This window comes from Apis laboriosa, unplaced genomic scaffold (assembly GCF_014066325.1).
Source record: "Apis laboriosa isolate Shangri-la unplaced genomic scaffold, ASM1406632v1 scaffold28_cov147, whole genome shotgun sequence".
Taxonomy (NCBI): Eukaryota; Metazoa; Arthropoda; class Insecta; order Hymenoptera; family Apidae; genus Apis; species Apis laboriosa.
The window spans coordinates 328,883-356,838 of NW_025222687.1; the positions used below are offsets into that span (position 1 = coordinate 328,883).

At 22.4% G+C, this 27,956-nt stretch overlaps 1 protein-coding gene across 6 annotated transcripts; it reads left to right on the forward strand.

Moving 5' to 3' along the window:
- The first annotated feature begins 250 nt into the window (after positions 1-250).
- Positions 251-13,028, forward strand: LOC122714207 (phospholipid phosphatase 1-like). Of its 6 annotated transcripts, XM_043935359.1 has the most exons (8): positions 3,934-3,978; positions 4,537-4,628; positions 6,818-6,980; positions 8,621-8,702; positions 10,363-10,517; positions 11,165-11,388; positions 11,577-11,697; positions 12,584-13,028. In XM_043935359.1, exons 3-8 carry the CDS (start codon positions 6,960-6,962, stop codon positions 12,941-12,943), a joined length of 963 nt encoding a protein of 320 aa, XP_043791294.1. In that variant the 5' UTR covers positions 3,934-3,978; positions 4,537-4,628; positions 6,818-6,959; the 3' UTR covers positions 12,944-13,028. The 6 variants fall into 6 exon arrangements, with proteins under 6 accessions (XP_043791291.1, XP_043791296.1, XP_043791294.1 ...); XM_043935358.1 differs by lacking the exon at positions 3,934-3,978 and having other exon boundaries at positions 4,374-4,628; XM_043935356.1 differs by lacking the exons at positions 3,934-3,978; positions 4,537-4,628; positions 8,621-8,702 and adding an exon at positions 251-307.
- Positions 13,029-27,956: the final 14,928 nt, after the last annotated feature.

Consider the following 27,956-nt stretch of genomic DNA (forward strand, 5'->3'; position numbering starts at 1 on the left):
GTATTTAAGAGTAGAATAAATATAAAATAAATCTCTTAAATAATTTATCCTTTCTATTATTCCAAACTTTGTGGTTGAATCATCAATGACGCTATTTTAAAGCAGTGTTTGTCAGTGAACTGTCAATGAGACAGTTTTGAGAGTGTCAATTATATTTTACATTAGTTATTTTTTTTTTTTATATTATTACGATTAATGTTGATTTTTAATATCAGAAATATATAGTTAATTTGTAATGTTTTATAATTAACATTTTTTTAAACTATTCATCACTGGAAGAAATAATTTCTACACGTGGACAATGCAGGTTAGAATTTAACAATGTCTAAAATTAATTAAGATTTAAATTGATTTGTTTTTTAACTGTTGCTATATATATATATATTTTTTAAATATATATTGAATATTTCAATATTGTATTATTGCGTATATAGAAAAATATTTCGTATATAGAAAATAAAATATATTGCGTATATAGAAAAATATTTCGTTTTTTTACATATATAATATATGTAAAAAATATTTTTACATAATTATGTTAAGCAATAATAGAGGATAATTTAAAAGTAAAAATTTTTACTCATGTAAAAAGATTTATTTTATATTTATGAAAATTTTTATATGTAAAAATAATATGTAAAACTAAAAAAATATATTATAAGTTATTTTCAATTTAAATAGATTAGTACGATGCAACAAATTTGGAACAAAACTATTGAGAATGAAAAAATGGGTTCGAAATAAATAATATTGTTGAATTAAATTACTTGAAATATTTTTTTTTCATTCTAATTGATTCAATTCTAATTATACAATTATTTTTGTAAAACATCAATTTCTCTTGTAAAACATCGACAAAATAATAGAATTAAACATATTTTTGATTAAAAATTATTAAAATATTAAAACGCGTTAATTAAAAATTAATATAAAAAATTCATAAAAATTCATTAGAATTAAAAATAAGATAAGAATTGAAAAAAAGAGATAAAATTGAAAGGAATCAATAAAAAATTCGTAATAAATTAAATTAATATTAAATTAAATTTTTCATAAATTTTATAATTATAAATTATAAATAAAATATATTTTAAAATATTATAAATATTATTAAATTGTTTTTACATTTCAATAAATGAAAAATTTTTGTTATGTTTATTGTATTAATTACTTTAATATAGATAATACATACTTATAAAATATTCTAATAATATTTAATATTCTATTAAATAATCTTATTATTATTATTTTATCATTGACAAGAAATTGCAATGCATTATATTACTTTTATTATTAATTATATTATTAATTTCAATTAATAAATAAATAATAAAAATGATTAATATTTTAATTTTTTTTAGAAAAATCTTTAAAAACTACATCATGATTATATCAGATTTATATTTTTCTAATATTTTATATTATTAGATTTTATTTTTATATATTAGAATATATATTTCGTATTACGAATATTGAGTTTAATAATAAAAAAATAAATATTGTTTAAATCATTATATTTTAAATTTTACTAATATCAGACGAAAAAGAAATTTATACGTGAAATTTGCTATATATCTATAACATTTAAATATCTATAAAATTTTGCAAATAAATAAAATGTATGTACTTTGTTTATAATAAATAAATATTTTCAAAAAAATATTTCAAGAAAATTAATTAAAAGCTATTTAAAATAAGAAAGATATATACATAGTTTTCTACAAGAGAGAAAAAAGACTTTTATCATATTTAATGAAATTATTAAATTAATTAGTACTGTTGTTCGAAGATAGGTAAGTTATGATAATATGATGAAAAAGAGTAGATTCGAAATATTTGATAGATATAGATCTTCATATATAAAAAAACGATAACAGAATAAACAATAAAAAATATATAGATTGTTATTATATTTAAAATTTTAATTATCATTTCTTTAGAAGTTTTCTAGATCATCATTATTAGTATAATTTATTTTCTTATATATCCTATCTTATATATCCTATTTTTCGTCTAAATATATATCCTAATTTTCGTCTAAAACGTCTAAAACTTTTTTTTGTTTTCTTTTATAAGATATTTTTTGAGATATTAAATCATTTCTATTTAAAAAGACAATATACAAAATAAAAAAAAAACAAGACAGGTATTGAATATTTTTCTGAGAATTTTTCATAGAAATTCTCCCAAAATTGGTATATTGTACAGACTCAATATGACTCAATTTCTTATAGATATACTATGTGATTCATTTTCTAGGATTATTGTCGATTGATTTCTATTTATGGTAAGTATCTGTAACCTATAAATCTATAAACTTTATCTTAAATATCCGCATTCCATATTAAACATTAAGTTAAATAGCTTAAGAATGAACTTATGTTTCTAGATACATATATGTACATATGTCACTCATGTGTTAATCAAATTTTAGTAAAAAAAATTTTTTATTAATCATATTGATTCATATTTAATATTATTTTAAAAATTATAATTTGCAATTCTTCATTTGTAATTATAATGTAAAATTATTATTTATTATATTTTTACATTCTATATCAAATATAGCTGGTCTATGCACATGAAGACTACAGATATGGAATAATAAGTAAAAAAATTTTTAAATTTATTTGAATTATATATCTAATATATATGAATTATATATTATTTATTTGAATTTAATATATATATTAAAAATGAATAAATTTTTATTAATTTTTTTTATAAAATGCTATTATTTTTTATTTTTTTATATTTTAATTAAAAATTATTAATTACTTTAATTACTTTATTTTAATTGACATTTTTTTTATACATTATTGTAAGTTAACCATTAACTTCTAAATTATATATATAATATATATATATATATATTATATAGAAATTATTATATATATTATATATATAGTATATTATATATTATATATTATATATATTATATATATTTTTTATATATTATATTATATGTTATCTACTACTAATGTTATCATTTTGTCATATCGTATAAAAAATTAAAAAAATAATATTATGTTGTAGTGCAGAAATCGAATCCTAATAATTCGAAACAAATAAAAAGAAAATTAAATTAATTAATTAGTAATTCAAATTTTGTTTTTTTTATATAATATAGTTTATACAATATATTCTTAATGATGAGTATTATAAATATCACGAAATGCTAAACATATTAACAACAAGATTCATATATACGAATGGTAATTTTAACTTTTTTCTTTTTATCATATATTTCGATGAAGAGAATTATAATATATTATAATATTTGAAGAGAATTATAATATATTATAATATTTGAATATGATGAAATTAAATTCAAAAAAGTTTCAACCGATCAAATATTATTTTTTAATGGATATGTCAAATATTTTAAATAAAATTACATAACTTCGTTTAATTTTGGATATCTTATCATTCGTCTTGATGATGATATTAAAACGTTTGTAGCACATATGAAAACCGCACCACACGTGTCGAATCCTTTCATTGGTTGGTCCATGGAGGGGACAAGAGGGTGGGTAGAACATTTAATTGCAAGGGAAGTCGTTGATTGAAGACGAGGTATACGCCAGTTGTGTTTCACCGTTGCTTCGAGTTGAACCGTTCTTTCATATTTTTTAATAAAATGTGTCGTTAGTTTCAGATATATATATATATATGTATATAAAAACAATTTTTGATTTTAATAAATTTTTTATCGGTTTATCTTCTATTTTTAATTCATATAAAATAACAAATTGTTTGAATTTTCCTTGAAAAATAGTGTTATTGTATATTTGTAGTGTTTAACATTCTAAAGTTTTTTATAATTTCAATATTCAGTAGATATTAAAATATAGTTAATCATTTGAAAATAATAAAGATTAAAAATTATTATCATTTAAAATTTATCATCAATGTTTCGTTAAATCAAAATTGAACGATGACGAATCCGTCTCGTCTTCTTCTTTCTCAACCTATGAGGTCAGACATTTATTTTGTAATTTATGAAACCATAATTTTAATAAAATATATTTTATATGTGTTCAAAAAAGAAGGGGAGAAAACAATATATTTTATTATAAATTATTATTTTTAAACATTTTTTTCTTTCAAATTGAAAATAAAAAAATCTTTTTTGACTTATTTAAAAAGATCGTATTATTATATATATATTATAATGTATAATAAACAATATTATAATGTATAATAAACAATATCATGGTTTTATTTATTTCTTTATGTATGTAATCACTTCTTGTTTTTTCATAAAATGTAATAGATAATAAAATATAATTGTAGTATTTTCTCTTTTCTTAATTTGAATAATTTATAATATTATTGGAATATTATATTTAATCGATTATTTTTCGATTTTAATCGATTTTTTACTTGAGATATTTGTCATTTGTCATTTTTAATAACCAATGTATATCGTATACATTGATAACGTTATTGATAAAATTTTTATCATTCACTTTTATCTATTTATTTCTTTCTATTACTGATACAATTATTATGATGAATATTGGATATACAAAGCGCGAAGATTGATTATGTGTCAGTGTTTGAATATTTTCGTGAGCAACTGAAGGTGCTTCACATAGGAACAGAATATTGTCTCAAAAATAAAGGTTTGTAAGTTAGAATCTAATAACTTAGATCGTGCTGTCATGTACTTATATAAAATTTCTATTTACTCTTTTTTCTTTCATTTTCATTAAAATGAAAGAAGATAAAAAATGAATATATGATTAGAAAAAATATAAAAAAGATAACATCATATATTTTATATGTTTATATTATTGAATGTATAGTTTTTAAATATATTAAATTTTAAAAGATAAATTTTAAATATTAATAAAGATCAAATTATCTCGAATATATTGAATAGTACATCATGAACTATATTTCCCTGCTTGCTAAGTTTCACTTTTCCCCTTAATTAATTTAATAGTAGTTAGGTTAAAAAATGCTTATGTTCCCCTTTGAAAATGCGGATGTGCTATCATGTTTTTCAATCAAGTTCCATTAATCGACATTTTTGAAGCCTCGACCTAATTAATAATAACCCTTTATGTTCTTATTTTTTTGCTTTTGCAAAATTTAATTAAAAATTTTCTCCAATTAATAATTTTGAATAATTTTAAAAATTTTGTATAGAATAAAATTTAAATATAAACAATGTTTTTTAAATTTATGATGAAAAGATTTTAAATCTTTTAAGATTTCTTATATTTTCCTTATATTTTAATAGAATATTTAATATTTCTAAAACTTTTATTTCTATCAATAGTGTTTTAATATTATTATTAAATATAACCAAAATTATATATATATTAAATTATATATTAAATATAACCAAATACTTTTAGATATTTTGGATATTATGATTCTCTTAAAAACGAGCCTCTCTACATATGACATATGTATCCCGTTTCTGTAGGATTAAATCATATATATATATTCTTATATATATATACTCTTTCAAGAAATAAATTCACTGAAATATCTTTGTTTCTTTTTAAAAATTTTGTTTATAATATTGTAAAATAAGATTTTAAAATAATTTTAAAAATTAGATACAAAAACTTAATCGAAAATATATGCAAAAATCGAGATTCGTTTATAAACGAGGTCATCCAATATTTTCTCATGTATAATATAGTATATATTCCTAGATATAACTGTACTCATTCCTATTAAAATACAACATTTTTTTTTATTATTTCCTATTTTATTTCCTTTATTTTAACATTAAATATAAATATTTCTTATATTTTTAGATATTATTCAAATAAGTTTTTTTAATTCGAATAATAATCAATATAATTTGTATTCCAATTAATGTTTATTATTATAAAAGTTATTAAAAATGTGGCTGAAATTATTAAAAATGTAAATTAGTATTTAAATGTAATTAATAATTCGTAATTAAATTAATGTAAATTTAATAATTCAACTTTATTTTTATGTATCATGTATATTGTATGTAACATTGATGAAATATGAATTCAAAAATATTATATCTTGTTATCATCTGTTTAATTAAGTGTTCAATAGTGTTCTGGAAGATAACAGTTGTTAATTGTTTTCATATTTTCATAGAATTCATTACTTTGTTATTGAATAAACTTTATATTATTTTTTAAAAATAATCTTATTAATAAAAAAAAATTTTAAATAAAAATTATAACTATTGAAAAATTATTAATTTCTGAGATTAAATTATCGGTTTTTATTTATTTATTTATAACATTATTCGCATTTTATATTGAATATTTATTTTAATTTTTAAATTCAAATAAAAACAATTCTAATTTGATATAAAAATATATAATTATATCTTTTTAAAGTTTAATTTTTAAAATCACATATAAAAATGTTTTAAAGATCATTGAAATAATAATAATTAAAAAATCAAAAATAATAATAAAATAAACATTAAAAAATAATGAATAATATCATACTATAGTATAATATATTATAATATATTATATCTCAATGAGATTTAATTATTTCTATATGAATTGTGAAATTTAAATTGATGATACAAAATACGATTCAATAGAAAAAATTGTTACAATATTATCAATATCAGAGAATGAAAAATTATACGAACTTTTTGTCCATATAGCGTATTTTTCGATTATCTCTTTAATATCGTTCTATAATCGTTTTATTGAAGAAAAATGTAATTTATTTATTTCGAAAATATATAAATTTTAAAATTATATATTATTTTATATGCAATTAAATATATTAATGAATCAAATATAATTTATAATTATCAAAAAATATCATTGTCTTTATATTTTTCCAGAGATCAACGGAGCAGTTGACTCGTTGCAGTACAGGAACGTTAGAAGATATTTTGGATAATTCAAACGGAATAACAACCCGAACTGTCTCTGAAAAGATCATGAGTATCTGTAAAAACACTACGCGTTGGATATTAGTTTTCGATGTGTTTCTCGCTTTATCAGGTTTGAATTATTTTCTTTTTTTTCTTTTCTCTTATTCTTACATTTAATTATAAAGTATAGATTGGAGCGTTAAATGAATATATTTTAAAATTCATTATTAACTATACAATTTTAGAAAATATTTTAATAAGAATAAATTGTTTATATATCAACATTATATTTAATATATTTAAATATAATACATTATCCGATTATACGCGCGCTAGAAACGAATCATGCATGCAATGAGAGTTGGCTGGAAAGAAAACCACGAACCATGTAATATAATACTATATGAGTCGACTGTCTGCTTAGAATTTTTCCGGGCGTGTCGCATTAAATAACTTAATACATATATACACACATGCGGTGAAATGTTAATGAACTGTGTTGCAATAAAATGAATCGCGTTATTATTAAAAAAATACATAAAATTTTTTTAGTGAACTGATCGATCAATGAGATTAATTGACTTCAATGATTTTGAAATATGTAGTCAAAGATATCATTTTAAACAATTTTGTCTTATAGATATATCGGATGATCGGTTTTAGTTTTCCAGATGTAAAAGTTCTTCTAAACTTATCGAAAAAAATACCTCCTCAAGGATTTTAAAGAAAACTTCACATAAATACGTGACTTTAATGCGTAGACAGAACTCTCCCTCTGCATCTTTATCTAAAAAAAATAAATAATTCAATCTATCCTTGAATTGCAGGAATGTAGGATGGTTAAATAAGATTAAATTTCTCTGGAATGAAGGAAAGAAAGATTTCGTTGCTCCTTCGTTTACGTATTAATTTTTAAATTTTTTTTTTTAAATTCTCTTAAAATGTACCGAATTATTTCAATATTTATTGAAATATTTATGTAATAATGTTTTCATAATATAGAACAATTAATTAATTGCTGATTAATCTGATGATGAAACAGATTCATTGATCATCGTAACGATTTACGCATACCAGTTGTGTAATGCATATTAAAAATTGGTTTTTAAAATTAATGCTATAATAATCTATTAAAAAATTGATATACTGTTATCGTACACGGTCACACGTGTTTGTATCTCTTTTTATCTCATCTATTTATCAATTCTGAATTTATTTATCAATTTCTTTTTATAATAATTAAATTATATAGTATATTGATAATATATTAATATTGTCTGATAATTTATCAAGAAAGTATTCATTTCTTTTTTTATATGTAAATATCAATTAAATTTAAGAAGAAAATTCAAAAAAATTTAAATATCAATTATATTGCGATCTAAACTTTTATATTGAGAGAACAATTGCTTGATCATCGTGAGAAGTGATACAATATCGTCAGTTATACGCATGCGTTTCAGTTGAATGTATACTTAGTGTATTGCTTCACGTAACAAGGGCACAGTACCGTGTGTGACATTGAATCTACCGGTATTCGAAGTGAGAGGATTCCTCTTCTTCTTTCTCTCTATTTTCTCCCCCTTTCTATTATTATCCTTCCTTATTTCTCTTCCTTCTATTTTTCTTTATTCCTCCCCTTTCCTTTCTTTATTCATTTATTTTTTCTTTCTCTATTATTCTTATTTTTCTTTTTTTTTATTTTTATTTTTATTAAATTTAATGCTAATTCTTTATAATTACGTACTAAATTTGCATAACATGGACAAGAATAAACGTGAGAGAAAGATAGCTTCACGATGGAGAAATTTTAAACGAATGCTGCTAATTAAACGAAATTTATATTGTCTCAGTAAGTATCAAACGAAACTAAAACAAAACATATCATGATACATGTATTTTTCTAGATAGCTATATATTTAAAAACTTATGAGAAAGATTTTCAAATCCGTAGGAAATTTAAAAAATTATGAAACTTTAATAATAATATTATATAACATTTTTTAATTATTTATATATAATATTTTTTAAAACAATGTTGATCTATATATACGAAATAATGCTATTATTTCTAATTATATAAATAATTGAAAAATTTTTTATCAAATAATAAATTAAATTAAAAAAAGAATTTGAACTGTAAAAAGAAATTACGTAATATGTATTAAAATATTATAAATATATATATATATTATAAGTATGAAATATTCCCAAAATTTTATAATTTTTTGAATTTCTAATTAATGATTTTCTCTTTTAATTTGGCAATGATTTAAAATTTCTTCGTATCTATATTGTAAAAATTAGAAATCACGAAAATGTATAATACATTTATCCAAATATATTTAAAAAATTCATCTGAAAAGATTTTTATTAAAGAAAAAAATTACATAATTGAAAATTATATTTTAAAATTTATTTTATTAGAATATTATTTTATTAAAATTTTGTTGAAATTGAAATATTTAGAATTTTATAATAAAATTTTTTTTAAATATGAATAAATTACAATTATAATATTAACAAAATTTTTTTATTATATTTTCTATGTTATATTTTTTAAATTTATATGTACAATTAAATATATATAAAAAATTATTATATTATTCTTTCTTTCTTTTTTTTTGTTTAAAGATTATTAAAAATATTTGTGGATTTGTATAATTTTCATAATTTTTTTAAATTAGAGATTACTAATGATATGGATGCTGTAATAATATAAATAATTTTTCAATTGATAAAAATAAAAAAAATTGAAATATAATCGAAATAAATTAAAATATATTGCATTTTATATTATATTAGTAATATTTATTTTTATCTGTTATATTCTTGTATATTATTCTTCTATTATCTCTATATTCTTCTATTATGTAATGTTTCTAATATTAGATATTGATTAAAATTTATATTTTTTTGTAATTAAAAAAAACATCGAAATTATAAATATTAATGTTATTTAACATGCATAAATTTGAATTGTAAAAAATAAAAACATTAAGCATTTTAAAATTAGAATTGTCAATGAATAAATAAATAATTTCATTTGATTATTTGACATTTGTTTATTATGTATATTTGTTTATTATGTATATTATGTAATTAATCATGTAAATTACGTATATTATGTAAATAATGATTAAATTATTTTAACAAATTGTGTATTGTTTATTTATGATATTATTTATGATATAAAAATATATTTTTAATAATGATTAATAAAAAAATATGTATTTAAACCTTTATATCTATTTTAATTTATATTTATATTATTATATTATATTATATTATATTATATTTAAAATTTAAATAAAATTATCCAGTTTATCATCACTTTTCTTTCGCGCATTATTCGTAAATATATATTTACTACATAAAAAATATATTTCGAAGAATTATAAATTGTTTATTAAAATTTTTTCTATGGAATTTTCTCATATTGTTAAACTTTAAAATTTTTTATTTTTATTGTCATTTCTAATTTTTAATTATAATATCATTATGTATTTCAGTTATCGTACTTCTAGGAGTATTGGAATTCAGAGCAGTTCCGCGACAGTATATTGGGTTTTATTGTAATGATCCAAAAATTTCTTTCAAGTTCAAAGGAGATACAATTTCTAATTCATTTTTAATATTTGGATGTCTTTTAATACCAATTATAGTGGTATGTAAATCAAGCTAAATTTATAACGTCGAGAGTTTTATTTTATATTAGGAAATTTTTTATTGTCAAAAATTTCGGCAATTATCAAATAAATTAATAATTTAGATTTAAATAATTATTTACGTGTACTGAATCGAAACAATGGATTAAAATGAAAATAAATATAGTTAATAGGAAATAAAAATAGTTTAGAGGAGAAGGAATTATTTAATTATTCAAATTTTATCGATTGCATTTCCGTGTATGCGAAAACAATCATAATTAAAGATTCTGAATTAAAATATGATTGTGAATTTCATTAATCTCATTATTAAAATTTATAAAATAAATTAAAATAGAGATATTCTAAGATGAAAATTATTTTTAAATAATAAATATATAATTGATAATGATTATTATTATAATTAATAATAATCACTTTTAATATATTTTTATAAAAAAATATTAAGCATTTATATTATAACTATCAGTTACTTATAACAAATTATTTATAACAAATTATAACTACTTATAATAACTAATTATAATTACTATCAATTATTTATAATAAATTATAAATTGAATTACATAATTGCAATTCTTTAATAATATTTCTGTTTTTAAATATATACAATTTGTAAATAATGTTTTATTTTATTTATTTTTAGATGTGGATAGCTGAATTTTTATGTTATCCTGCAAGTAGTTATGCTACTGAATTAGGATATGTTGGTTCGAGAGCAAAACAGATATGGTTGTGGTATAGACAATTTTTAATTGGATCTGTTAGTTTATTGTTTACATGTGAAGTTATAAAAACTGTAATTGGCGAACCAAGACCGCACTTTTTGGATACGTGTAAACCACGAGAGGCTGAGAATTGTACCGATGGGTAGGCATTTTTTGTTCATAAAAATACGTTATAAACGAAATTATATACATATATGTATATTTAAAACAAGAATTAGATTTAAAATATTATGAGATGACATATTATATATAAGTATATATTATAAATAAAAGCAAATAATTATTACAAAATAAATTATTATCTAATATCATCTTTGTGTTTTGTTTCAGATACGTGGAAAAATATACATGTACAAATACAAATGTTTCAGATTGGAGTATCTTAGATTCTAGTAGATCATTTCCATCTGGTCATTCTTGTCTTTCCATGCATACAACTATTTTTATTATAGTAAGTATTTAAAAAATATATATGTATACTAATTTGCATTATGACTATGTATTTACATACTATATTTTGAGATATATTTTACTGTTACTTAAATTAAATTTATGATTTTTAAATTAAACATATTATTTTTTTATAATTTTACATAAGTAATAGCATAGTATTTTATATTATGTACATTTATAATTGTTTTAATACGATTTTTTTATCATTTTTATTTAGTTTTTTGATCGCTATTAAAATAAAAATAATTTGCATTTCGAATGCGTTTATCTTTAATATTTATTAATATGAAATAGTAGTAGAAAAAGGACTCTGGATATTTTTTTAATAGAATAGAAATCATAAGTTTGAAATATTTGTGTTAAACAATGTTTAATTTTATATAAAAAATAATGAGAATTTAAAAAATAATTTTTTTTAATCAATAATATTGTTAACTCATTAAAACAACTTTTTTTTAAAATTTTCAAAAGTTTTTTATGTAGTTTTTTCAAATTAATACTTGCATATCACATATATAGGATATTTTATTATCATTTGCAGACTTTGTAATTATTTGCAGTTATCACGTATGTATGATACGAGCCACTAAGTATATATATATATATATATATATATAAATGTACGTCATCTTGCATGATTTACATGAAACATGACATTCGATATTTTCTAAATGATCTCTTATTATTTTATCATATTATTTGGATAATATATTTATTTTATTATAAAGTATTTTATTCTTTTTTGCTTGAACACAAAATAAAATTATTTTTTAATTATTATTTTTATTCATGGAAATAAATATAAAAGTACTCATTGTTTTCTTCTTCGCTATGTTTGAAACTTTCTTTTTATATTATTAGAAAAAAATATTTTTCTGTTATAGTGTTATATACAGCGCCGTTTGCCAGATCGCTCAGTTATGCTAAAACCGTGGTTACAATTGTTGATGTGCATGTGGACCGTAGTATGCTCATTAACCAGACTTGTTGACAATAGACACCACTGGTGGGATGTACTCGCAGGCATCATTATGGGTTTTATTTGTGGCACAGTAATTGTTAACGTACTGTGTTGTAAGTTTCATATAAATAGAAAAGTTTCACAAATCTACTGTGAAAATGGACAAGTTAATATTGATTATGAGACAAAACAAAACGGCAAAAAACTTTTACACGAAACAACAATTGACCTTTCAGAAAATCGTGAATTAAAAAATGTTAAGTCATCGACATGGAAAGAATAAAAATCAAAAATTCATAATGTATAATGGAAAAAAATTCAATTTGCAAAAGAAACATTCGAAAAAATTATATATATTTTTAAAAAAGTTTTTTTTATATAAATTTTCTAAATTTATATGAAAAAAAATTTACTAATGGAACTCTACGCATTCCAAAAAAAAAAAATAGGTACATTTTAATTATATTTAAAATTTAATTCTTCTTTATTTTATTCATAAATATTTGGGAAAAAATTATATATTGTAGTTTGTATTGATAAATTTATCATTATATATATTTAAGTATGTTTAATATACATTGTCATAATTTGAAAATTTACTTTAAAATATTTCTTAATTATTTAAATTATAATGTTTCAATTTTAATATTCAGAAGTATTGATTAATTATATTTTTGAATTATTATCATTTTTATTAAAAAATAAAAAAGTACAATTTTTTAGAAATAAAAAAAAATTAAAAAAAGCAATAATAATAATAAACACAAAACTACTTTTTCAAATGTTTCTTTTTTTTTAAAAAGTATTTTCTTGCAATTTAACATAATGAAAAATATTAAGCAAGAACAAAACTTTTTTAAAATATTAAATTATGTAAAGAAGAAAGAAAAAATTCTTCTTATATTATAAAAAATCTAAATAGTTAATTTCTCATTTTTTATATTATATTTTTGACATGATTATTAATTTATATATTAATGATCATATATGTTATAATATTGATTAAAGAAATCTAATTCTAAAAATAATAATTCAATTTAGAAAATATATAAAACAGTAAAATTTAAAAATTTGAGTAATTTTTTTATAGTAAAAATTATTATAATATTTTTATTATTGAAAACAAACAAATATTAATATCTTTGAATAAATAATCTAGTTTTACAGATTTTATCAAAATTTTAGTAGTAAAATATTCTTATTTTAATAAAATTAATTCTGCAATTTTACAAAAATTGTTAGTGAATAAAATATTAAAATTAAATTTCAATTTACAATTTTAATTTCCTATAAGATTTGAAAACAAAAATTTGTAATGAGTTTAATTATAATTTTATATTAAATTATATTAAATAATTTTATATTTTTTTTATAATTTTTTTTTCTTGATATTAACAAATAATTTTTTTTCTAATGATAAATATATAATTCAATGAAAATTTAATTCAGTTAAAAAAATATTTATAAAGTGTCTAACTTCATTGATTTCACTGATCTTGAATTATATTATTAAGATCATTTAAACTATTTCGTCCATAGATATAAGTACTACAAGGCTTTTATTATAAAAATTATAATTATTTTTATTACAGAAAAATTATAATTATTTTTAATAATATATATTTTACATAATACTACTAATCGTAATTTTAAAATTTGAAATAAATTCGAGTTAGATTCTAGCGTATGCAGATTATTTTAAGTATAATAAGTAGGTTAACTTTGAACAATAAATAAGAAAGATTTCAATGGCCTTGTTATGATGTTAGGTCAATATCTTGAGTAATTTCATTTTTACATTTAAATAAAATAATTAGTAAATCGTATTATTAGTTTAAAATCCTAGTTTGTAAGAAATACTAAGTATAAGTAAAATATATTTATTATGAGTATAAAACTCATATTTTGCTTGTAATATTACAACCTAAAAGTACAAAGTTTTGCAAAATAAAGAGTACATTGTAAGTATGTAAAAATGAATCTCACAATGAAAATTATTCAATTCAATCATATAGAAAAAATTTGAACAAAAGATTTTATATTTCATATTTTGTAAAATTTTCTTTACTATTTTCTAATATTACTCCAAACAATGTTATTATTTGATTTTATTAATTTTTTAATGTATTTTTTAAAAATTCTTTTAAAATTTTTTTTTTTATTTTATAACACCTTTTTTGATCATTTTCTATTTTTAATATTACCAAATTTTTATTCTTAATTTATTTTTTTATTATATTCATATCTAACAAACGAAATAATTTTTTCTTGACAATAATTATAATAATTATTTTTTTATACTTTTCTGATGGATATTTTCCATCACAAAGTTTTTTCCGTGATTTATTTTAATTTTATTATGAATATCGATTATCATGATTTTTAAAATCTTTTTCTACTTATTTTTATTTTATTTGATGCAAGATTTTCATTTTGCTATTTTTTTAAAATATACGATGCGCTTATGAAATTATATATAAATTAGATATAATTTATGTAATATAATAATAATATAAACAAACAGATTATATGTAGATATAATATCATATATGAAAGTCATTGAAATCGTTAAACACAATCATTTTGTAAATAATTATTTTTAATTGTTTAAGACATTTATTTGATCAATATCATATTCTGAAATTTTAGATTTTAAATTTATTATACATTTATTAACATTCCAAATCTTACATTTTTATTTTTATTTCGATTAAATATTTTATGAGTAATAATACTATATTAATAATAATAATTATTGTGATTTGCAATCTATATTTAAATAAATATCAAAATCGTGATGCTATAGTGATTAAGAAAAGTAAAAATATATAATATATTAAACATATAAATATATTTCTTACACTGTATTATATTAAATACATTTGTAAAATTGTATTAATATATAGAAATAATAGTAAATTATTTTTTAAGAAAAATTAGAAATAAATTATTAGTTCTATGGTATATGATGCTCAAAACTTCTCTGGTCAAATTTATATTTTATAATATTTAAAAAATCAGAAATAAATTCTTGTGCTAAAAAATATGATAAAGCATTAAACTCAGAATAGGAAATAAATTCTATACATAATCACATAATTATTTTTTATTGTTTTCTAAACATATTATTTGTTACTATATTTTTGGTAAATTTTTCATATTAAGTAATTTAATATTAAAAGTTTTTATGTTTTTAATGTTTATTTTTATTATTGTATATGATTTATGAAAAATAATCTTATTGATAGATTAAAATAAGATCTAGTGAAAATAATATATATATATTTTGGAATTTAACAAAATAAGAATATTTTTTTTTATAAAAAAAAATTAAAAATTATTATTATAGTATATTCAAATCCAAAAATATCTAATTAATGTAATAGTAAAATTATATATACATTCCAAACTCCATTTATTAATTCTATAGTTCATAAAAAAATAATTTTTTAAATAATTTTACATGTTACAGCGATTTTACATGTGATTTCTATGTATTATTTTAACATTCCAGTTGCAGCTATATTATTTATGTATTTAATATTAGTATGATTAATTATTATATAAATATATATGTATAAAATTCTTTTTTTCAAACATCAGAAATTAAACTTTTTATAATTGAATATCTTTTATTTTGTAAAATTTTATATATTCGCATTTTATAATTATATTTGTGAATTTGACAATTGTATAATTTAAATATTGTATCCAATAAACTTTTTTATATTACCTATTTTTTATTATTAATATTATATTATTTCTTATGCATCAATATGTTAAAATTTTATTTTTAATCTTATCTTATATAATACCTTTATAATTATATATTTACCTTTATAATTATACATTGAAAGCAATTTTTTAATTATTTTTAAAATTTTCTTTTCTCAGAATAATAAAACTTCTATAGTTATAGCATTTTATATAATGAATACAATAGAAGAAAAAAATAGAGAAAAAATAGCAGACAATCGTAATCTAACATTATTAAATGATAATTAACAATCTCATCATTATCTAATCAATTGATTAACTCTGTTAAATCAACTGATTTGTTTCTCAAATACGATATTTAGATATAAAATATGTCAAAATGAATCATTTGATTAGTGATATTATTAATTATTTGTTGATATTATATAGAAAAATTCTGTTTCACATTAATATAAGATTCTAAATAATGAAAATAATCGTATAAAAATCTTAGAAATTAGAAATGTAATACTTTGATATATCATATTTCCTTTTTTTTTTACAAATAACCAATAAATTATTTTGAAACATGTTTCTAAAACAATAATAATTTTACATAATAATACATAATAATTTTATTCACGAAAACTTTTGTCCTTATTTATACGTGTTAATTAAAGAAAAAAAAGGAAAAACTTATTGTCAATTAATATCTCTATCTATCATTCTATCCACAATTGCTTAGAATAACGATCATTAAATGTAATCATATTATGCGATCAGAAGTAGTACAGAACTACTACATAGAAAGTTCGCCATATAACAGCTTAATCAAGTTGATAGGTGTCGGTGTAAACACGTGGTTTTATCGTTCGTTTAAAACTTTCTCTTTCGTTGGTTATTCTTCTTTTTGTTCGCGCGTAAATGGACGGATGCGTCGAAAACGAGCGATTTAATTTAGTAGGCAGCCAGTTGTATACAACACGATGGCTGAAGCATTTTTTCGTCAAAGGTTCGCATTCGCGCGCTTCACGTTCTCTCTACCCGAAGCACTTTTTTTTCTTCTCTTTGGCCAACGAAACAATTGGTCAGGGGTGAGCGCGAGAAGCGGTACACACGCACGCACGCATACACACACACGGACACGGATAGCATGGGACGGGGGTGGAGGCTGGAAATGGGTTGGCGAGAGAGTGGTGAGATTGCCGTGCGTGCTACACCAGCAGCACGGAGTTGGATGAGAGAGATGAAGTGGTAGATTAACGTCAACCGACGTAGCCCATTCATAACTGGCCTCTCTTCTGTCCGTGTGCGCCCCGAACCGCCTATGTATACGCAAACCTTCTCTATACGCCGATTTATAGAATTGGAAAAGCGATATCGGAAAAATAGTAAACTTTATTGATGAATCCCTTCCGACCTTTAAGCGATATCGCAGCGATCGAGTCGACCGCATTCCCCTGCTATTCTGGCATCGTGCTACAGGTGGCATGTAAGCCAATCCATGCTGTTCTCCGCACTTTTTTCTCCACTTCTCATTCTCTCTCTGTCTCTTTCTTTTTCTCTCTCTTTCTATCTCTTCCTTCTTTGATAATAATACTTTTAAAATACGATTAATTGAAATTTTTCCAACTTGATATCATTATTGATTATTTCATTGATTTAATCGCGAGCATATTATCTTTCTTATTTTCTTATTGCGATCGTATCGATCTTATTGCGCGTAATTATTTTGCACTCCAAATGATTTATTTACAAATCTTTGATCTTTTTTCTAAAAGCATTTCTTTCGAATTTGATTTTTTTTCTGATTTAACAAATCTGATTTAACAAATCTGATTTAAACTTTTATAAATAAAAGCTAATTTTTATAAATAATTTGTACATAGAGATAATAATATTTTTAACGATGATATGTTGAAAAGGAAAAAGTAGAAAATTTTTAGTTAAAATTAAAATAAAAATTAAAGTAGAAATTAAAAGTGAATACGAAAGTGGAAGTGGAAATAGAAGTGTCGATCGAATAGGAAGCAGAAAAGAGGAGGCACGCAGTATCGAAGATATCGGCGCATGGAGTACTGCAGCTTTGTATTTAGGCTTTAATATTATGACATTCCCTTTATACCAACGAACGAAGCACAACATGAAATACACTTTAATCCTAATATATCATATATACAATGTGCCACACCGGTAAAGTAATAGTATAAATTGCATCATCGAAACGATCGATATTCGCAATGGTTAACATTGAATTTAAAATCGATCAACGCTATTGTCATCGATTAGTTTTGTCGGATTTTCTTACTACGTAAAATTTCAAACAAGTCACGTTAGATGGCGCTACTAGTTGTACGGGACGCGGCTTTCCTGACAAAATATTTTCCGTCACGATGTTTGTTCGAATTGTAGGAAAATTCTTGTCACAACATATATAGAATAATATCCGATCATAGATTAATGGTTGTCATAAAAATAAAAATTTATCTCTAAATTGACGCTTCCTTTTGCGATCATGCGAATAACATTGAAAATATTCGAGATAATTTTGATAATATAATTCTATAAAATATTTCAACGAGACTAATGAGTCAGTAACTTTACAGTCTCTTCGGTATAGGCAAGGGAGAACGTACGGCAAGACCAGAAGGACGTCCTGTGACGCATTCAATTGAAAATCTCAAGGCACCCCCGTGCATCGTTCGAAGATAATATATAGGGTTACATTACGTGCAAAATCGATCAGTTATTTTAGTTAAAAATATAATTTTTAATGAAACAGATAATGATAATTTTGTTCTTGTAGAAAATTCATATACTTACTTTAAACATATTCCTTGTTGTATTAATATTTAGTACGTTATATATATATATATATACATAGAATCAAATATCTATTTATTTTAAATGAATATTTTCATTTCATATTCGTATCCTAACTAATTATATATAAGAAAAAGAAAAGAACTTTTACCATTGATATTCTCAGAATGTTTCGAATCGAGAGAAACTAACAATATGTATGTATAAAAGATAAAATAATTATAAAATGATAGAATCGCAAGGAAAGAACAATTGATAAATTATTTGTCACTATTTGAATGGATATAATTGAAAATATATCGTGATTCGTGGGGAGTAGCGAAACGTCGGCAAACAGGATTCTATTTAATTCAACGTATATAATTGTTACGTGGACTATTAAAGCTTTGCATAAGCTGCTGTTTCAACGCATGCTGAATATAGTAATAATTGACGTACCATATGTACGATTCAGAAATCGAAAATGAATAATAACATAATAGACAGAGAAGAAACATTAACACGATCAAAAAAAAAAGTACAATCTGCCAAAATATAATTGACAATTTAATTTTCTCCAATTTTCATTTTATTAGAGAGAAAAAAAAAGGAAAGAATTAAATTTATTATCAATATGAAACTATACATTTTTTAATACAGTATAAATCCACTTTTTTTATGTTATACATGTAAAGTCATCGATGTGATATTTTTCAATTTATTCATTGCCAGACATATTTTTTTCTCTTTCTTTCTCCTAATTATACTTAATTACATTCGAAGATAAAAAATCTTAATCTCAAGTCGTTTTTCAACGATAGAAACATAAGATACAAAACATAATATACAAAATATTATTATTCTAGATTGATTACTGACAATCAACATATAGTATGCCGTTGAATTTCTAAACAGATTCTAGCTCGACAATTTAACGTTTATTAAAAATTTTAGAATTCTAAAATAACAATGTGTATACATATGTGTATTTTATGAATAATGAAACGATTTAAACTATGAACGTGTCTTTAAATAATAATTATTCCAGTTCAAAGGAAAAGTTAATTCTAAAATTCAGTTTACAGAATAGATTTATAATAATTAAACATTGACAGATTAAGCATTGTCTACAATGTTTCAAGATATAAAACTGTTTGTCATCGAAATCGTCGATCATACTTGAAAAGTTTATTATCAGTACATATAGAATAAACGTTTCGAAGAATCTAACAAATAATAATTTAAATTTAAATAATAATAATTAATATCAAAAGTATTATATATAGAAAGAAAATAAATTTAACACTTTTAAAATATCAGTATCATTTTAAAGTGAATTAAAAATGTTATTATAAAATATTCGATAATTTTTAAAATATCACAAAATTGCTGTTTTACAAATCTTTCTATAAAAAAATTTAAATTATTTAACAATTATCGATCATATTTGAAGTTTTTTATCAGTATATATATATATATGCAATATTAAGATATGCAGAAACATATTTAGTGGAAAAATATGTATACAAGTAAATATACAAATAATACTCAAGAGAAAATAAAAAATATAAAATTAAGGGAGATAAATAAAAAAAATTGTTTTCGAAATGTTTATTGATAGTCTTGTAATATTGTATATGTGTATTATATATCTTGTAAAATTGTATATGTAATATTTTGGAATTTATGATTTGAATTATTATAGAAATTTAATCATAGTTATTTTTGATCGTATTATTAATAATATTATATTTGGAAATAATTTTTACATTCTTGTTTCAAACTTTGTTCGATTTTATATTTATATATTAAAATATAATTAAAAATATCGATGAAAAAAAATCAGAATGATCTTATCTAATAAATAAATAAACGAATCGGATAAAACGAATGGCACGAGTCGCCAACTTTCTTGTCTTCTTCGTATTTTCGATCATACATATGTTTTGTATTGTGGAGAAAAAAAGAGGACGTAGGAAAGAAGATGATAGATGGGGAAAAGAGAAAGAGAGGAAGAGGGGAAGAGGAGGAGAGGAGGCGTGCGAACGAGTAAACGAAGGAGAGAGAAGAAGGAAAGAGAAAAGATAAGGAAAGAAAGGAAGTCTCGGTGGCTCGACGGGGCACTTTCACCTGCTGGCCCTTAAGGGTTCAAAAATACGCGAGAGGAGCGGAGAAGTTTACGCAGACGCTCGTTACACTTGCTCAAACAGCGGAAGTCGCAAGTGCAACGACGAGTACCGTTGATTCCCTTAATTTGACGATATCAGCTTTAATGGAAAGGCGGTTGATACGTTCCCTTTAATATACATATACAACATAAAAAGTTTCACGACGAATAAAGCGACTAGGAGGAGTGGGAGAATGGAAGCGAGTTAGTGTGCGAGTGAACGTGTGCGTGCAAATGAGAGAGTCGAAGAGAAAAAGAGCTGAAGGATGGTGTGCGTGGGGTGAGTCACGGGTGGTAGAGGAGGAGGAGGAGGAGGAAGAGGAGAAAGAGGTGGAGTTGCCGCGGCATGGAAGGGACTGGGGTAAAGAGGAGTCGTGCGTGGGGTGTGAGTTAGGGGCGCGCGTACAAGAGACGGAAAAAGATAGAGAGCAAGAAGGAAAAAGAGAGGAAGCAACGGCATTGGTGGGAGACGAGAGGAATATAAGAGACGGCAGGAGGAGGCCTCGTTCGAGAGAGAGACGATAAATGATCGGAAATATATTGACCAACGGTTCGATATTGCCGAGTTTTTTCATAAATTTCGATGTTTCTTATTCGTCGCGAAAAACATAATTTTTGGAAATGTTTACTTCACTAATGTGAAACTTTAGATTCTCAGAATTCGTGGCTTTTCGCGAGAAAAAGAATCGCGAGCTTTTTGTTAACGAATCGACCAATAATTTTACATTTTAACCTTGGAAAGACAAAGAGAGTCACGGCACGAGCGAAAGCCACGAACGATGAGAGAGAAAGAAAATACGAGACTGAGAGAACGAGAGAGCGAGGGCGGAAGGGTAGAACGGAGAGAGAAAGAGAGAGAAAAGGAGAGAGAGCGAGGAACGAAGAGGAAGATAACCGAACAAGCAGAGACGATGGCTCTGAGCTACCAGCGGATTTGCTATTGTCCATGGATTCTTTCGAATAAATAGTTCTCGGAATTTACAGAAAGTTCGGATAAAAAACTTTTTCCTCTGATTCGACGATACTCGTTATACGCGATATTTCCAGAGAAAAGTTTCATTTTTACAAGATGCGAAGGAAATTTTAAAAAAATACTGCTACGCTCGTAGATGGTCAATTCCATGCCGGTCCGTAAGGTCTCGTTTATTTTTGCATTTTAAGGCATTGAAGAAAAGAAAATGTTAAAAAATAGGAAAAAGCGAGCGCTCAGGTACAGGGTGAGAGCTGAAGAGAGGACGGCTTGAGGGAAGAACTAGGGAGTGGGAAAGATGTGCACAAAAACGTACTGACGAACGTACAATGAAGCAAAAAGAGGTATCTAACCTACCAACGCGAAGTAGAAGTCTGTAGGCCCGGGAAAGAGTTGTGCCGGCGCAGGATCGGGGTGCTAGTAGCTCGACCGAACTAAAGTAGAAAGAAGACGAGCCTCTTCGCTAGAATTCTTTAAAAAATTCTTATATAACCGATCTTTACGTTCCTGTCATTGCGTCACAATCATTTAATTTTTATTTCAAACAATTTCATTTGTTTCACCGATTTCAATTTTTTTCCTCTTCAATTTTTTTCGGACAGTTTCGCAATATTCGAAATAAAAAATAGTTTCCAAATTTTTTAAATAGGTTTATAAAGATAAATATGTAAAATATAAACAGTATTTATTATTATTACGATAATAAAACATGATAATATTCTTGTCTATACTTTTGTATTATTTATATAAACATAATTATATAAAAATAGTATAACATTATTTATTAATTAATAAAAATTTATTAATTATGATAAGAATTACGTTCGTTAATAAATATTAATGAATGTATTGTAATTATTAATTATATTCTATGTAAACAAAAGAAATTTCTACTACAATATAAATATTTAATTTATATAAAACATAATAATTTTAATTATAAAGTAATATTTGTGTATAAATATCTATATGTAAAATTTATTTTTATTTTAATCTGTATCTATTTTATAAAAAACTTATAACACTATATAAATTCATAATTAGGTATTATTTATTTTTTTCTAAAATATGAAGAAGGGAATAAGAGATCAAAGAAAGCATATGATATTTCGAATAATTTTTCTTTTATTCTTATATAAAGTATTCCAAACTGCATGACACAAGCAAATATAAGACGAAGATCCTATTGATGTAAAAAGAAATTTGTTTATTTTTCGGAAAGAATAAAAAAAATAGAACAATATCGATTTTTGATGATAATGAAAAATCAAATATCGATAAAATTTTAAACGAATTTTTAAACATAACTTGTTAAATCACACTCCACTTTGTGTAAATCTAATTTAATTAGTTAAAACTTCGTGTCTTCGTATAAAAAATTTGCGTACAATAGTTGATTCATACTATTCCACGTGTACAAAATATTCGCATCGTATCGAAAAAATAAAATAAAATAAAATCGACAAAATTATCACAGACTTCATCGCTTATCACATATTCTACAGATTAAATTGATAATTAATATTTCCAACTTTGTCTTCATCGATATACTTTGAAATTTCTTTTCATTGTTATCTCTCCGAAAAGTGAGGTTAAATTAACACCTATACGTACGATACAACGCGGACACGTAGGTAGAGCGTGAAAGCGAAATGCGTAGCGGCAGCGAGAAAACGAAGGAAGCGCGTAGCGTAGCAAGACTTTCGTTTTTGGCGAAGGAGAATAAAATTCGTACGGTTGCGTAGGTAAATAGTTTGGAAAAAGAAGGAAAGGAACGCAGGACGCATTCAGGTAGTTTCCTACATCGAGGCGAATCCGCTTACTTGTCCGCCCTGGAGCGGGCTGCTTTGTGATGAATGCCCATCCTTCCCTTTTGCCCTCTATTCCCCGGCCCAACTCGGCATCGGACGGACGATCCCCGCGCGCACCATGCCCCGCGCTTTTGTCTCGGAGAATCTGCACAATGCTTTTCTCCTCGTGGAACCCAAGCCTCCTGCATCTTCCTCCCTTGCTCCGTCCATTTTTTTCCTTTTGCTTCGTTCGGGTTCCGTGACTCTGTGAAAAGGACTTAATCACATGCGGCACCAGGGATTTGTCCCTTCTCAGGTAGTCTCGTTTAGCGCCCAGAAACTCTTTGGATTTCCTTTCTTACTCAACTTTTCGCTTCCTTTCCAAATATATCTATCAACTACCTGTAAATATCCTCTATACCTACATACCTTTTCCATATTTTCCAACGATATTTAATATTTTATTTCTCTCCAAGTCTATTCATTGAACCAGATCAATCTTGTTTCAACTATGAAACGCATATATTCATAAATATTCGTAAATTGCATTAAGGAATATATATATATATATATATATATATATATATATATATATATATTATTTTTTTTTCTTAGATTCATTATATGCTAATACATTATTGTTAGTTGATATGAAAATCTTGAAATTTGATTTTTGATACTACATTTCAAATATAGTTTCTTCCTTCGTAGCACCTGTTATGCTACTAGTACTGTAAACATTTTAAAAACGAGAAAAAACTAATATACGTACTTCTGTATCAACAAAATATGAAAGAGAAGATGAGTATGTAGAAGTAGTGTGTAGAAGGAGTAGAAATAGGAAGCAATAAGAGAAGAAATGTGTAGCAGGATAAAGATGAATTTACCGTCAGTTATTGGAAGAAATAAAGACAAATTTTAGTAAATAACATGTAACATATGTTATTTTATTTTATCTTATCATTTTGTGATATATTTTTCAATCTAATGTATAATTTTAATTAAAAAATACAATTTGTTTTTATTCTTACTTTTTTTGTATAGTTGATATAGTCTTTCAAGTTCTGTTAAAATACTCATTCAACAAATAATTCAACGTATTAATCTTTTAATGAGAATATCGATATAAAATAGTTATTATATATAATTTAATATAATTTTTTTTATAAATATAGATCTATATATAGATTACATTATATTAGGTATATACGTTTAATACTTATTTATAGATATTACCAGATTATATCAATTAATGCATTAAAAAACATATATTTCTATTTAAAAATTAATAATATTAAGCTTTTTCTTTTTTTGAATTATTTAACTTTTATCTTTAATGTTTCTTAATTATATCAATAATAAAAGAAATATAAATTATGTGCTTCGTCTTGTGAATCCTTTATAATTAGAAAATTGACAAGAAATAGTACAGTATTTCAAGAAATTGGAACTGTAAGTAAAATTTAATAAAATATTTTTATTCTTAAAAATATCAAAAAAATTTCGTTATTTCTTCTCGGATTATATTTTCTTCTAATACAAAATCGAAATTTTTAATAGCATAAATTTTTATCAAAGTAAAATTTTTTAAAAGGGAAACATTATTAGAAAAAAAAAGTATCACGCAAAATTTTTCTCAGATTCTCGAGATCGTGTCGTAAGTAAGAATTTTTAATCGAATTTTATGATTTTGTTAGAGGATTATAATCTGAGAAGCAGTAGCACGATGCATAAAATGAGTTTCCTTCCTTTAATATTATATATTTTTAATGAAATATATTTTACTTATATAAGACAAAAATTTTCGGGAATCAATGCCATCTCGCGTTTGGATCATGGAAGCTTCGATTTGTTACTAGCATATCAGAATATGCAAAGAGGTATTCGTGACGTCACAAAGAAGGAGAACAATATTGTGCGAGAAGGACAGAAAAAATACGCCATTTTTTAGTTATATAATTCCTAATATTTCTTACCATTTCAAGATGTTACATTGAAAATTAATTAATTGTTGTTTTTTTTCTAAAAATTTATGCACTTTTAGACTTACATTTTAAAATTAAAACTTCATATAAATTTCTCGTATTAATTTTAATGAGAAATTTTTTTCCATTAATTATTTATTAATGATTAATACATCATAAGAATTAATACATCAGAAATGTTATATTAAATACTAATTATCAATACTGAATGATTATTAATCTTTTAATAAAAATTTATACATTTTGAAACTTGCATGTTAAAATTAGACAAATTTCTTGTGCCAATTTTAATATGAAATTTCTTTTAATTAATTGATGATTAATGATGCCACTCATATAATTTTCATTAATCTATTATTATTATAGTATTTATTTATAAATATAAATATATGAATTTAAAATTTTATTTTTTCCGTATAAATTTTATTCATAATTTTATTTTCATTTGAACAAATAAATTGATTGTTTATTACTCATTATTATTTACATAAAGATGAAACGAATAAAACACTCTTCATGATAATCATTGATAAATAATTAATTGAAAAAAATTAAAATTGAAACGAAAAATTCTTGTCTGAAATTTTAATTTCAAGATGTAAGCCTAAAAGTACATAAATTTTTAGTAAAAAACTAATAATTAATTAATTTATATTTATTTATCAATTACTTCAATTAGGTAATAAGCAATCAATTTGTTTATTCAAATAAAAACAAAATTATCAATAAAATTAATACGTAAAAATAGAGAAGGAAATAACGTTTCAGATTCATACATTCGTATTTATAAATAAATGCCATAATAATAAATTAATGCAAAACGAATTACGATGGTATCGATGATATCAATTCAACGTAATACAGTAGTCATTAATAAGTAATTCATTGAAAAGAAGTTAAAATTAAAACGAAAAATTTATTTAAAATTATCTAATTTTAAGATGTAAATTTCAAAATGTAATTTTTATTAAAAAACTAATAATTAATTAATTTTTAGTATAATTGATGAAAAATATTAGGAGTCGTATAATCAAAGTAAGTGATACATATTTTCCGTCTTTCTTTGTGACGTCACGAATACCTTCTTACACATTCTGTTATGCTAGTAATAAGTCAGAGCTTTCGCGATCCAAACGCGAGATGGCGTTGATGATTGAAATTTTTGATGAAATGATTATTCCCTAACTTATATATCACTTATAAACGTGAAACATACTCTATTAACAGTTTGTAGAAAAGAAAAAATGAAACTGTAATTCTATAATGTTCAGAAATAGCTGTTTGAAAAATATCGTGAAAAAAATTCGTATATAAATGTTTCAAAATGAAAAATTTCTGAAAATTTTACAACAATTATATAATAGAGATACATAGGTAAGTACCCATATATTAAAAATTACATGGATTGAAATTAATTTTATTTACTATACATGTGAAAAAATAAATTTAACCTCTAATTTTTAGTCCAGTTGACAATTATTATTTGATACATTATGTTAAATATTTTTGTACATCTACGTAGTAACAAAGAAAAAAGATTGAAACTTACCTTGCTTTTCTTTTACTGCTTTGGAGTTCTATAAAGATACAATATCAAAACTTTAAAACTTAGGAAAATTTTATTTGAAAATATAATAATACTTTCTTTTGGGCTATTATTTTTAACATTGTTATTTGAAAATATAGATAATATCAATTTATTTAAAATATTAACAATTTCAAACAATTAATTAATTATTAATATTTCTTTATTTTAAATTTAGCAGAAGAAATAACTATCAAAATAATCCTATAACAGAAATTGTAACATTACTATATTACAAATAAAAAGTGAAAATATTCTATAAATGAGATATTATCAGAATTATTTCTATTAAAGCTGTATA

Coding starts and splice junctions, on each gene's coding strand:
- LOC122714207 (XM_043935356.1), top strand. Junction 11,389..11,576: donor GCTGAGAATTGTACCGATGG/GTAGGCATTTTT, acceptor GTTTTGTTTCAG/ATACGTGGAAAAATATACAT. Junction 11,698..12,583: donor ATACAACTATTTTTATTATA/GTAAGTATTTAA, acceptor TTTCTGTTATAG/TGTTATATACAGCGCCGTTT.